Below are 13,447 nucleotides of genomic sequence, written 5' to 3'. Positions count from 1 at the left end.
AGAAAGGGGATTAGATAATTATGCCATCATTTATTTTGATCAGTGATCAATTTAAGGAGATTAGTTTTCAACTTGTACATTAAAGAATTTTTGTTTTCTGTTGATATTTGTCAAAAACTCTTAATTACAGCCACAGTCTACCAAATTAAAAACATGGAAAAGTCCGAGGGCATGGTGTCAAGTGTTTATAGACACTGTATGCTTGCACATCTATTTGCAGTCAAAAAGGTTTCTATACTTTGAAATTTAATAAAAAAGATGTATCCCTTTCTTTCAGTTGCTGGCCTCTGTGATTTTGCCTCATCCCTCACCTTCATACACAACTTCAGTGTGTCTTCCAGTGTCCAAACTCAGCACTTTTTCTGTTGTCAAGTGCTGTGTGATGTAATTGAGTAACCTGGTGAAGGTCACACATGTAGATGACGTTTCTGACATTGTTGTATAAGATAGAGAACTATGACACACATCTAGCCAGCCTGGCCCTTCAGAAAGGATTAGGATTACCATGAGGCAAAGTCTGCAAAGATGACATATCTTTTGAGTCAATGTCTAACATTGTGCTTGGAAATGCTGCCCATGATCTTCGATATCACAGTTACTGGTCGCTTTCTCGGAGAGCTTGAGGAGTTAACTGTACTTGTTTCACCAGGACCTTGAAATGGCACGTTATTGGTGCTGTAAAGTCAGGCTTGACACAGCAGACTCTTGAGTCCTGAGTAAGCTGTATCAGAAGGAAAAAGTCGTGTTTTGTTCCTAAGGTCGATTAAGACAGTGTGCTTTTATCTCAGCATTTTTCAGTTCCTTTCTCGGTCAGGCTCTAGCTGGCCCGAGGCTTCCCACCATCAAAGATCACTCACGTTTCTTCATGATCTATGCATGTGGTCAGATATCTAGGCTGTACAGGAGCTTTGGTGATCAAACTGGCTCACAATATACACATCTGTTTACATGTCACCTTTTTTGCTTGATATGACTGGGAATTGTAAAGCAGATCAAGTACATGTGAATTCAAACAAGCCCCCTTTAAATATTCGTGATAAATATTACTTTCTTGGAAATCTGCCTTAGGACCAAATAGAAAGGGGGAAAAAAAACCATGGAACTTTATAATAGTTTTATGAGATGAGAAGATTGATACTGTGCAGTGACTGTGAATTTGATTTAGCATAAAGACTGAAAATGGGGGGAGACAGCCAACCTGGCTCTATCCAAAGGTGAAAAAAAACTACTTACCCACAGCTAAAGCTCACTAATTAGCATGTTATATAATTTGTTTAATATATATATATATATTTAAAAAAAGTTGTGGTTTTACAACTGGTAATGTGCTGGACTATTTCTTCGCTAAGTGCGGTGAGTTCCTGGAGGAAGCGACGGCACCCAGCAAAGAAATAGTCTGGCACATACTGTAGCTCCCCCATAAAACCACAACTTTTTCATTTTTCAAGCAAAGATAGCTAGTGAATTAATGAGCTTTAGGTGCTGGTAGGCAAATTTTGTTACCGGTGTTCAGAGCCAGGCTAGCTGTTTCATCATTACGCTAAGCTAAGCTAACTAGTGGTTGGCGGTCGCTTCATATTTAACAGAAAGACCTGAGAGTGGTATCAATCATCGAATTCTCTATAAGAAAGAAAATATGCATATTTCCCAAAATCTAGAACTATCCCTTTAATGTGCTGCAGGAGTTCCTGCTTGGATCAAGCGAAGATCGACACAGTCGTCTGTAGTAAACGTGCCTCAGTGTAGAGCTGTACAGGTATGCCTTAAAAGACTGAAATCGAGCAACGTGTAAGCCTCTCACACCCGACTTTCCCTATCAGCAGTGGTATCTGTTAAATGTTATTCCTAATCTCACCTTTGAAATTACGGTGAAAGGCTTATCCGGGAAACTTTGACTTCAACAAACATGAACACAAGGCTTTGGCAGGAGATGCTGACCAAACATGAATATTAGTTTTTTGAGAAGATCTGCCTCTCTGTGCCTCTTATTTATATTTCATAAGAAGACACAAGAAAGCTTACACATAAAGAGGAAGAGATATCTCCTCTGTGAACACTTGAGTCCCAGTTCCTGTCTATAGATATTGGACTTTCGCTATAGTCAGCAACCTTGTCCCAAGAATGTGGTTCTTCAAGTATGGGAGGCGGGGGGGGGGCTGATTTGACCATTATTTAAGATGAGGCTCATTGTGTTGAACATTTTGCTCTAAACCTATATGACAAATCTGCTGTCATAACATAAAAAGCATCTTAGAAAACAGCACAGACAGTAACATACGGCATCATCTCACTACAGATTTTTCCCTTGGCTTTTTTATTACTGTTGTTACCTCCGCCACAGAGGTTCTGTTTTCACCCTTGTTTGTTTGTCAGCAGGAACCGAACAAAATGCACTGAACCGATTTGCACCAAACTTGGCGGAGGGATTGGGGATTGTGCCAGGGAAGAGCCCATTACAAGGCCGGGAAGATCTGGATCATTCACTACGAATCTTTACAATCTGGTGTATGCTGTTTGACATTGGCCTTGGTAGAGGTGTACGCTCTACTGAGTGCCATTCTAGTTCAAGATGGAAGAATTCTATACAGGGTACAAATCTGATATTGCGACAGAACATTTGACGTGCAAAAAACGCCTAAAGAGGTTCAAAAAGGTACTCTTGTATTCATTAGCTTTCTTACTGATTAGCAGTGGATTTGTATTTGGTGTTGTGTAAATCTCTTAAAGTGGTACTAACTCTATGAGCGTCGTAATATGGCCATGGTTTTAATAAGTGCATTGGTAATAAAATATGGAAACACATCAAGTGTTAAAATGATAAAATGACCACAAAATGCAGTCAGAGCCCACTAAAATGTCTCGGGCCAAGCCCCTCTAGCGCTTGTGAAAAACCAGGTCACTCTTTGTCTTTTCAGCAGGCTCGCAAGTCCCGATCATCCAGCTCAGCTTAAAGTCAGTCAGTTTAACACTGGCTGCCTGAAAGAAAAATGGGTTGTGGGGAGGAGATTAGCCGCTAACTCTTCTGTGGTATGTGACCTAACACAGCAGCGGCCAAGCGCAAAACTGAGACCAAGAAACCCTGCAAACATAACACAGTGCACACAAACACACACACAAGGCTATACAGACAGGTGATCGTAAAAGTTTTCTTTATTCAAGAGACCTCATGCAATACAAGCAGTATCAACGCCCTCATACCGAGTGGAGTGCGATTATTATATAAAAATGAAATTGATTCCTTTAATGTTTAATGTCTTTTAATGTTTGCCTATTGAAATATAATAATACTGATGTGTGTATACATATACGCGTGTGTGCGTGTATATATACACACACACACACACGTATATGTACACAAATATATGTATATATACAGATATATATATATATATATATATATATATATATATATATAATGTGAGATTGAAGCAGTATGATACAGATGTATTGAAATGAAATCCAGTAATTGCTTTATACACAAATTTCAAAAATCTTTGAGAAACCACAATTTGACATAAATGCTAACACAAAGTATATAAAACATGTAAAAATATTTCAGACAAACAGCATGTAATAGTTTACACAATGTATTTTTTTTTAAACATTTTTCATTTGTATGTTTTTGTAAGTTTAAACTGACTGACAGCTAATATTATTTACATTAAAAATATAAAAATTATAGCCATGTGTGATATTCCTGAATCAGCAGACCGACTGTTGTAAGAGCTGGTTTTATTCTCATGCCCACACTGAGTTTGGGGTTACATTAAACTTGGGTGGGACAAGAGAATTAAGCTCCATTCCCAGTGAGCCTGCACCTCATGGCACACCTGCAGACATCCTGACTCAGCACCACTTCCTCTACCAGGTTTCATGGGAATGCGCAGCTGAAAAGTAGCCTTCTGTTCTCCTACATCTGCTGTGGCTACCTCTGTTTCCAACTCAAATATTTCCTCCTGCCACTCCCCAATTTCTTGTCTACACTGGCTAGCTTTTTCTTGATGTAGCCACATGTGTGCGTTTAAGAGCTGTCATGGCTAGTTTATAGTAAGGCATCAGAAATCACTGAAGGTGGAAGGATGTAGTTACAGCTACATTATAGTTACTTTGTGATCTTTAAAGCAAAGCTACTTTCCCAATGTCTATGTCTTAAACTGTTTTTCAAGACACTCTTTTACCTACAAAGTGGGATCAGCTGAATCACTTCACTTCAGGAAAGCTAGCATGCGAAAGAGCCACAAACTATGCACTTGATTTAATGAGGTACTATTGAATACATTTTCTACGCTAGTACTGCAAAGCCAAAGATGTCAACATAAGACAGAAGACAGAGCTTCGACTTTAGTAAAATGTTTCCTTCACTGTTGAAGCTTAGGACAATACGAACAAAAACCCTGACTGAGTCCAGGTCCAGGGTTTGTTGGCAGTCTGAAGCAGTAAACTGAGATCAGATAAGGGATGCCGACTAAGCTCCCTGGCGGACTTGAGGACTCAAGAAAACGGGGGTATCTGAAGTAAACTGGGGCTATATTCAGACTTTTTCACAGGGGCTGGTCCAGTTTTTTTTTCCACGTGGTGCTGAGTGTTACAATATGTGCCTTTTTGAACCACAATCCCCCCACAGCACCTGAACAGACTGACAGAGAAACTATAAGTGATTGAAATATGATTGTGCAGAGGGGATCTGGGGGAGTCAGGACTTCAGCCTTGTGCAAAAAATATCGATCAAATACCTGATCACGCATTGGATGTAATGACAGACGTCAATCACTTAAAGTGCCTGTGTAACAACAATCATGATTGAAAAATCACTCAACAGAACTCAAACATAAAAATCAAAAGGTGACAAAATGAATCTACCGGAAAAATAAAATTTAAGTACAATCTCAGAGTGGGTTAGAAATACTCAGATATACTAGGATTATATGAAAGCATTAGTGAACCTACACTACTGTCACCTGATGCAAAAATATATATTTGGAATGCTTCAGACAGATAACTGGTTTCCCTCACTTCCTTTAATGCAACATATGGACTTTGACTTTGGTAACTGAGATAACTATTGACAAGGGTGCACAGGATTTCTCATTTGTTTCTTGTGGCACAATCAAGATCGCACAACACAATACTGATGATACAATTATTATAAAAACCACTGTCTGAATTTCCTGAATAAATACAGTTAATTGCATAACCCTTATAACCACTCACTAAAGAGACTAGATCCCAGTTTTTTTGTGTTTGGTCAAATAAAAAGTACTCACCCCCTTCTAGAGGAAGAAATCCACAAGCTGCTCATCATACATGTTTATGTAAGCTAACAAAACCAAGAGGAGGCTATCAGAGAACAGCTAGCAGTCACAGCTACAGCACCAATGATGTCACTGAAAGGCAAGTGTCAAAAAAAGATGGATGCTCTGTCTTTTAGGATCTCAGACAGTCGCCCCCCTTTGTTAAAGCCTCAGTGCCTGCTTCCCTGCAACATTTCTCCCTTATTTTGCCCTTTTGTTAGCTGAAGCACCTTTTACAAATCTTTACAGCTAGATCCAGGCGGTTAGGAGGAGAGTATTTTACTGTTTTCCTTAACAGGACTGAAAATGGGGTCGCAAGCCTAATGACCAAGAGATGGGTCATTGTTTGACAGTACATGTTTGTGTTAAGAAGCATGGACACCCAGACTGAAAAAGTTAGAGAAACCCTGCCTTATCTAAAATTTTACTATGGACTATCAGTTTTCTATGACTGTAAGCTTTCTACTCACCTCCATCTGCTAAGGATTAATGTTTTATTAATGGCTATACATAGCATGTTAAGTAACCTTTCTCTCGTCTATGTTAGCATGAGCATTCTGACAGCTAGAAGCAATTATGTTCGCTCGATAAATAACATGCAGGGATAGGGTAAGGCTTGAGAAATATGTACCCAGGACAGAGTCGGTTAAATGGAGTTAGACGGTGGTAGGAAGTGAGGGGCTGTCTACCATCTCCACCTTCTGCTCCGTTGAGCAGCAGAGGAAGAGGCGGCTACCCAGGCTCTTGAAGGCATACCTAAAGTACATGACGTGACCCATGGCCACAAAGGAGACAGAGATGATGACCAGCAGGCCAAAGGCCTCGGGGTTCGGAGCCAGAATCACCATGATGAAGTGCAGCAGGTCTAAGAGGTAATTCATGGAGTTCTGGACGCCGTTGATCACACCTCGCTCTGACTCAATCACATTCTCCTGGATGAGCTGGGTCACTGTCAGGTCGAAAGACCACAGGCCTGCAGGACAGAGATCAACAGTCAGTCCTCGTGGTATTTTTTACAGCCACATTAAAATGACTCTGGAACTCAACATTAGCTATAGCAGCACTATCAGGCCATATTATTGGCATCAAAGGTTGCAGATATTGCTCTAACAGGTCCGTAGAGGTCTAATATGAAATTCCGGTGACTTATGAAACCATTCAACCTGTGGACTGAATAGTACCTGCTTGCCTTACCTTTAGGAAGTCAAAACTGAAAAACAGCCTTTTATAATCTCATCAACGGAAGTGAACATGCCAACAAAGCATGAACACAAATTCTTACATACTCCAAAAACCTCTCAATTAAAACTAACAAACCTCAATTTAGACTGCACCTTTTACTTAAGTAGCAATCAGTGATGATTTGCACTTTAAATCCTCTTCAAAGTAATGAGACATCTCTCCATAATCCAATAAAACATAACGGGTATTTAGATAACCACTACTAAAAAGATCAAGGGGAACTACTTTACTCACCAACTCTAGCAGCAATGACGCCAGCAAACAGCAGACTAACAGACATGTAGGACTGCAGAGGTGGCAGCTCTTCGGCTGGTGCAGCAGTAGTGGCATTCCCACCCGTAAGAACGCTGGTGAGGCTGTGGTCAGCCTCGGGCAGGGTCTTCTCGCCAATCAAGTGGGTGTAAAGGTCCTGGAAGGGTGAGACACTGAGGTCGAAGGGGCTCCCGGGAGTGAAGACAGAGACTACGCACAGCATGAGGCAGGACAGCTGAGCCACGCCCGAGATGAAGCCCGTGCGGATCAAGCCGCACTTCTTGCGAACCCAAGTGAAGGCAACAGTGCCGCAGATACCCGACACGGCCGAAGCCCCCATCAGCAGGCTGAGCACTGAGCCGTTGAGGCCCTGTGTGTAGGCATAACCTGTGGTGATGCAGTCGAAGCCCAGCACTGTCATGTAGAGGAAAGCCAGGGACATGCCGGCGAAGAATATGTTCTGGTTGTAGTAGGCCACCCAGCCGGCCTTTAAGGTGCGCAGGGGTTCGGTCACCTGGTAGCAACAGCCATGCTGCTTGGGAGAGTCGGGCTTGGCCACCACTGAGGCTTCATTCATCAGCGGCTGAGAAGACTCCTCAGGACTTTGGCCGTTCTCCAAGTCTGCGAAAGGGCAGAAGGATGGAGAGATATAGTCATATTCAGTACAAATCAATGACCAAGCCAAAAAATCTCCAAACCCAATAAATAAGATGCAATTTATTACCAAACATAAAACCAGTTATAACTTTCTACCAGGATTTTTGTTTCACGTGATATAAACACAAGGTTCTTGCAGCTACCTTTCGGAGGACTGAGCTGTTTGAGCTCCTGCTGCTGCTCCTTTTGTCCTGCTTTCACGGCTAATGCTGGCGTCTTCTGGTAGACCTTCCACAGCAGCGCATACTCCAGACACATAGAGCACAGGTTCCAGCCAGAGATGAAGCCGCAGCCAATGAAATGGGAGCCAAAGGCCATTATCTGGCCCACCAGCATGGGAGCCAGGATGTTGGTCAGCTGGTCAATAATCCGCACTGTGGCATTCATGTCTGTTTGACACAAGAGGTATAGGTCAAATAATAAGTGGGTGAATGTGTAGGAAATGTAATCAAATAGTGGCCCATTCTAGTCCTCATATTTTGGGTAGTTTTACACATTCACATGACAGCAGTTTTTACTAGAATGACAGCAGTAGCACAGCAGATTGACAAGGGTCACCAAGTTCATAAGTACTGAGATTGTTTTCCACCATGTGAGCAAATCATTTAAATAGCTTATAACAATCAGGGGAAACTGCAGGGATATAAAAGCTAAAAACCAGAGTGAGTCAGCATGCAGGATTCAAAGTCTGCCCCACTGAACAGATCTGATAGCAGGTCATGTGAGGCCTACATTAAATCAGAAGACTACAGTAAGTAAGAAACACTGACCTGCCAACTTGCTGCTGTCCTGACCTGCCACGACCACAACCCAGTCCCTCTGGATGGTGATGGATGTAGCCGTGCTGGCAAGGTTGGCGATGTTGGCGATGGTGATGACCAGGATGTAGCAAGTTGTCTGAAAAACAAAATTAGGCATTTTTACATGTGCACGTTCTTGTTACATTTTATTCAATACCGAATTTTTAACGCTGTAACATCCAAAATGCAATTGTAAAATTAGACTTATTTGTTGCATAGTTGTCAGTTTGGAAATACATATTTCACCTCATATTGATGACGAAATACTTTTTTAACCAAAAGTAAAGACCAATGCTACTATCACATGTGATCTTATGTAAACTAAAAAAAAAATCGATAACTTCCTTTGGAAAAAAATCTATAATATTCTCTGAAAAATAGCTGCTTAAAAGAAAAAACGTGACAGATAATATAACACTCCACATGTGACCTCAACTACAGCCCCAATAAATTTGTAGCCTATAGGAGGACAAAAATACTAAAACATGTACAATGTTTTGTCTAGAAATGGCCTACTTAAACACACTGGCTGGCTACTTTGTTTGTTGAGCTGTATGTACACTGTAATGCAGCTGCTCTGATCAGAATAGAAAACATTCTTCAACTGACCAGGCCACATTTCTCTCTCCCTCTCTCCATCTGTCATGTGACAGGCCTTCAAGAACCTGCTGACTACACAGCCTTTCAACGACACACTCGACCTCCTGTTTCACAAACTTGTCTCCGCTTCCACACACACACACACACACTCTGACACTGGCCATCCCTCTAAACCCTCTCACACAGACCCCCCCCCCCCCTCGTGGAAACCCGAAGGCGTCCCACAAATGCAGATGCCAACGTTGGAGACATTTCCCTCAACAGAAAGGCTTTGTGTTTAAGCCGACCCCAACTAGTCTCCCACGACAGAAACGCTGTCACGCAAACCTGCCTAGTCTGCAACCCTGCATCTCAGACTTGGTTAGCTGCAGGACCAAGACTGAATCTTTGTTGTGAGGGAGCTCTTATTTAGTTACATAGCTCAACAAGTGTAAACAAGCCCCTTGCAAAACCCTGACACAAACGCTTTTCCATATAAAGCTGCTGAGAACATATGTGTGGGGTTTCCTCTCATGCTTTGTTTCCTTGTGATAACAAAACTAAACTGTAAACTTTGTTTTGTGACTGCAAATTAATTATTTATAGTTCACAAATTAATAATTGCAATTACAAGATAAATATGCTGAGTATCAAGAATGTAAAAAATCAAGTTATTTAATACATCATTAACATAATTGGCTCCTGGAAACAAAGAGTAAATAACAACTAACCTACTCTATCAATTTAAGTTAGTGAAATAGTCAAAGGTCTTCTGGGAGTGAATTACTCTGTAAAAGCTGTTCAAGTGGCCATAAATGTATCGACGTGGCAGTAAATATCAGTGAAAGTAAGCAAGTTTCAGGGGTCAGAGTGTTGTACTTGAGGAGAAGGGGTAAAAATCCTTTCAGTGAAAGTCCCCATCAAATCACGTTGAAACAGCAAGCGTGTAAGAGACAGCACAGGGGGGATCTTACCAGAATCCATCCATTGTAGAGCTCCACAAGCTGTTCTTTGAACTGGAAAACAACCATCAGGAGGATCCCACACACGATGACGCAACTGTTCTGGACGAGCAGCGAAGTCTGGGCCACTGTGGAAACACCACGATGAGCATTAGGGACAGAAATCTGATCAAAGACAACAGATTTTTGTCTGATAAACTAGTTCATTAGAGCGCTTCCACAAGATGGCTGGATTCAGTCCCCGCTCCCTGATCTAATCTAATAATGTCTTTGCCAAATTCCTCTGAATAAACATTCCGCAAGAGATGCATCTATTTGTGAGGAAAACTGCACATGTGCCCATTGTATGCAACACTAGAATACCATTCCCTTGGAAAGTGCTACACATACATTTTCAGGATCGATTCTACAAAGTTTCGGCATTTTATTCATGACAAAGTTGTGTTATGACAGTCAATCAAGAACAGCTGTACTTGGCATTGTTTTTTTGCTGCCTTACCTTTGAGTCTGGGGTTTCTGTCCACCCAGTCCCCAATGATGGCCCCCAGCAACAGCACGGAGCCGGCCACCACAAGCCCGTATACGGCCGTGAGCAGCAGGCTGTTCCCGTACAGCTCTACCAGGAAAACAGCCACGGCAAAGTTCCACATTCGGTCACCCTGGGAATTCAGATCCTAATTATTTATAGTGCAAGCTTGATTCAGGTATCCTGGTTGGGGCTGACAGGAAATGTGGTTGAGGTGCTGGATAAATAGTAGGAACCCTCTCTGCTTGCACGGGCTCAGTAAACACCCTCAGTTTAATCTGGCCTTTAGACATGAGAGTTACTGTGAGCTACACATGGAAAACATGTCATTTTGTATTGTAATGACAGTTATATAACACATGCTGTAATAAAACATTAATGTGGTATTACATTTAGTTTGACCCTGGAAAGCAACATATGTGGCCTGTCATCATGCTGAACGCGTACAAATATATGATGGTGTGTCATTTAAATAGACAATAACGCGGTCAATTGTAATAGTTTCAGTGTTTCACTTACCCATGTTGACAGAGCATGTCCCATGTAAATAAGGAATTTGGCTGAAGTGAAGAAATCTCGGATAGATTCTGTGAAGAAAATAGTGTCAATACAATTCATGACATGTTCCTCCGTTGGCGGTCCATATGCACCTTTTCCCTTGATGTGAAGGATCCACTTGGGAAATATTTTTGTAATTTCATGCAATGAAAAACAACCTACCACAGCATGTCTTCTTGGGTCCAGAATTATCCATTTTAAAGCTGTCCAAATGGCAAAAAATACCCAACTGAATGTTGTTGTTTTTTGTTGTTTTTTTTTTTTTTTTTCTTTACGCTATCTCCCCGTTTGTAATGTAAAGGAGGTCGAACGCGGCATGTAACTGTCGACAGCTACACAAAAACAAAAAGAAGACACGGCGTTTTCCTCTTTCCTCCTTTCCAAACTTAGCTATCACTGTAGCTGAAGTTGGAAAGAAATAATTTGATAGCCTAAAAGGCTGGTTAGTGGCACATATACGAAGCTAGGAGCCAAATTCGCAGCTGCTCCGGCGGACGCTTGGCTCTCCTCTGCAGCTCTGTTTACGTCCCGCCTCGAATATACCCACTCCGTCACGTGACCTGCCATTATTTACATTGTGTCAAAAACAAATGCGGTCCTCCTACCAAACCCGCGCGCTCCAGAAAAAAGGGGGAAAAAAAAAAAAAAAAAAAAAAAGGAAAAGAAAAAAAAGGCTGGACCATATCCGCACCAAAACAATGGCTTTCTTTTAGCAAGAACTGATGTGTTACTCCAAACTGAACCTGATCACGGATGGGAAGATGTCGTTCTACAAAGACAGCCTGGCGCTGTCGCAGCAAGACAACATGTCTTCGGTCTGCTCTGGTGGCCGCATCTCAGGCTGCGGGCCTGCTGTTGTTGGTCTGCGTGTTGGCTCACTCGCTGCAGTGGGTTCTTGCGCTACATCTTTAAGTTAGTGGAACTGGCATGTAAAGATACTGCCTCACCAGTCCTGCACACCTGAGAGTGTTATAGCATTATATATTATATCATTTGAATATAATTACTGATGCATTCATGTGTAAATAGCATTTTACTATTGTATTTGGCCAAGGTGGCGCTAACTAACTACCTGACACAGTGTGCTGTTGTGTAGTTTATTCTGGCTCGTTTCCTATCTTGCCAGTTACGAAGATACAGTCCTTTCTTTACAGAGTGAGATGTAGGTTTTATTAGGTCGGATTTACACCCAACCTGTGGCACAGACTAAATTCTGGCCAATACCAGTAGAAATTTGATTCATTGATTCGGAGTACTAAAAAAGTTCCACCTTAAATGGAGAAATGTTTTCACTGTTTTCACAGCTCCACGTTAACCAAATCCAGCAATATCATTTGAGACTGTGATCATATGTAAAGAAATACCAAGGTTCAAAGAAGCAAACAGCTGAGCAGACAAAGACATTGCAAAAATTAAAGATTAGCTGGACTTTCCTCAGCATGTAATGGCACACAAATTACACTTGAACATTTTGACACTGGAAACTTCCATTATTGTCTCCACCTGGTGAAGCTGTTGTATTAAGAAGCCTGTTGCAATCGAGCTTGCCGGTGATAAGAGAAAAACTGTGTTCAAAGTATACTTTTGGATGACTTGCATTTGTCTACGTATGTCAACAGAACAGAATTGCGGCTATAATTACAGGCTGCATTGATGAGAGCTCCTTGGCCCGCATCCATAAAAAGTAATAAACACTGGCTCAGTGAGCACATTGCCAATATGTTTCTATTAACTACGCATTGTACAGTGGACTATAGAAGGCTCTTATCAGCTGAGTGGGACCCCCCACTATCTTGTGTCCCCACTAAAACCTCATGTCTGTTCTCAAGTGGTGTGTTTTGAGCTTTTCACTGGACTGACTGCCAACTGATGCCAACTCATACAGTGCAGTAGTATGCTGGATCCTGTGGCAGCTGTTTAAAGTACAAATACTTCTTTCTCTTCTTCTGTTTCCTCTTCCTTTCACGAATATGATTGCAAAGGATAGAAGTGTCATTACTATGTACTATTAATAGATTGTATATTCTATATTCTAAGATTCAAAACCTTCAGGGGGCCCGAAACCTCCAGGATCACATTTTGGGAAATATTTTTATTTGCTTTCTTGTTAAACGAGCTAAATGAGTAGATTGATACCAGATGCCTGTCCATTAAATGTGAAGCTACAGCCAGGAGAAAGTTAGCTTAGCTTAGCATAAAAACTGGAAACAGGGGGAAACAGTCCAAAGGTAACAAAATCCACCAACCAGCATCTAATTAACACATTATGTCTTGTTTCTTTAGGCCATACAAAAAAAAAAGAAAGGTAAATATGACACGTCATCGCCATGAGGTTTGTAGGGCAATCAGTGGAGAAGTTACTGCACCTGGCCAAGAAATAGTCCAGCGTATAAGCCCTCCTAAAACCACAACATATGTTTTTTACTCCAAGGCCTTTATTATTTCAGCTTCATCAAATTACCAAAAACTACTTATACAGTGCACCCATAATGCACACAGAGCAAGAGAAAGGGTGGGTAATGGGGGCCCACATCTCAGGGCCGGATTAACCCCCCATGTAGGTTAATCAGCCCCCGTATT

At 41.6% G+C, this 13,447-nt stretch overlaps 1 protein-coding gene across 1 annotated transcript; it reads right to left on the bottom strand.

Moving 5' to 3' along the window:
• Positions 1–3,423: 3,423 nt before the first annotated feature.
• Positions 3,424–11,364, bottom strand: slc40a1 (solute carrier family 40 member 1). The gene is made up of 8 exons (XM_040149247.1): positions 11,030–11,364; positions 10,829–10,896; positions 10,283–10,442; positions 9,796–9,911; positions 8,213–8,339; positions 7,586–7,831; positions 6,768–7,406; positions 3,424–6,264 (listed from the first exon to the last, which is right to left on the bottom strand). The coding sequence occupies exons 1-8, from the start codon at positions 11,061–11,063 to the stop codon at positions 5,948–5,950; spliced, it is 1,707 nt and encodes a 568-aa protein (XP_040005181.1). The 5' UTR covers positions 11,064–11,364; the 3' UTR covers positions 3,424–5,947.
• Positions 11,365–13,447: the final 2,083 nt, after the last annotated feature.

Source organism: Xiphias gladius, chromosome 16 (genome assembly GCF_016859285.1).
Source record: "Xiphias gladius isolate SHS-SW01 ecotype Sanya breed wild chromosome 16, ASM1685928v1, whole genome shotgun sequence".
Taxonomy (NCBI): Eukaryota; Metazoa; Chordata; class Actinopteri; order Istiophoriformes; family Xiphiidae; genus Xiphias; species Xiphias gladius.
This window is presented reverse-complemented; position numbering and strand designations above follow the sequence as displayed.

Coding starts and splice junctions, on each gene's coding strand:
- slc40a1 (XM_040149247.1), bottom strand. CDS start 11,063: ATGGATAATTCTGGACCCAAGAAGACATGCTGTG. Junction 9,912..10,282: donor CAGAAACCCCAGACTCAAAG/GTAAGGCAGCAA, acceptor GTGTTTCCACAG/TGGCCCAGACTTCGCTGCTC. Junction 8,340..9,795: donor TCTACAATGGATGGATTCTG/GTAAGATCCCCC, acceptor TTTGTTTTTCAG/ACAACTTGCTACATCCTGGT.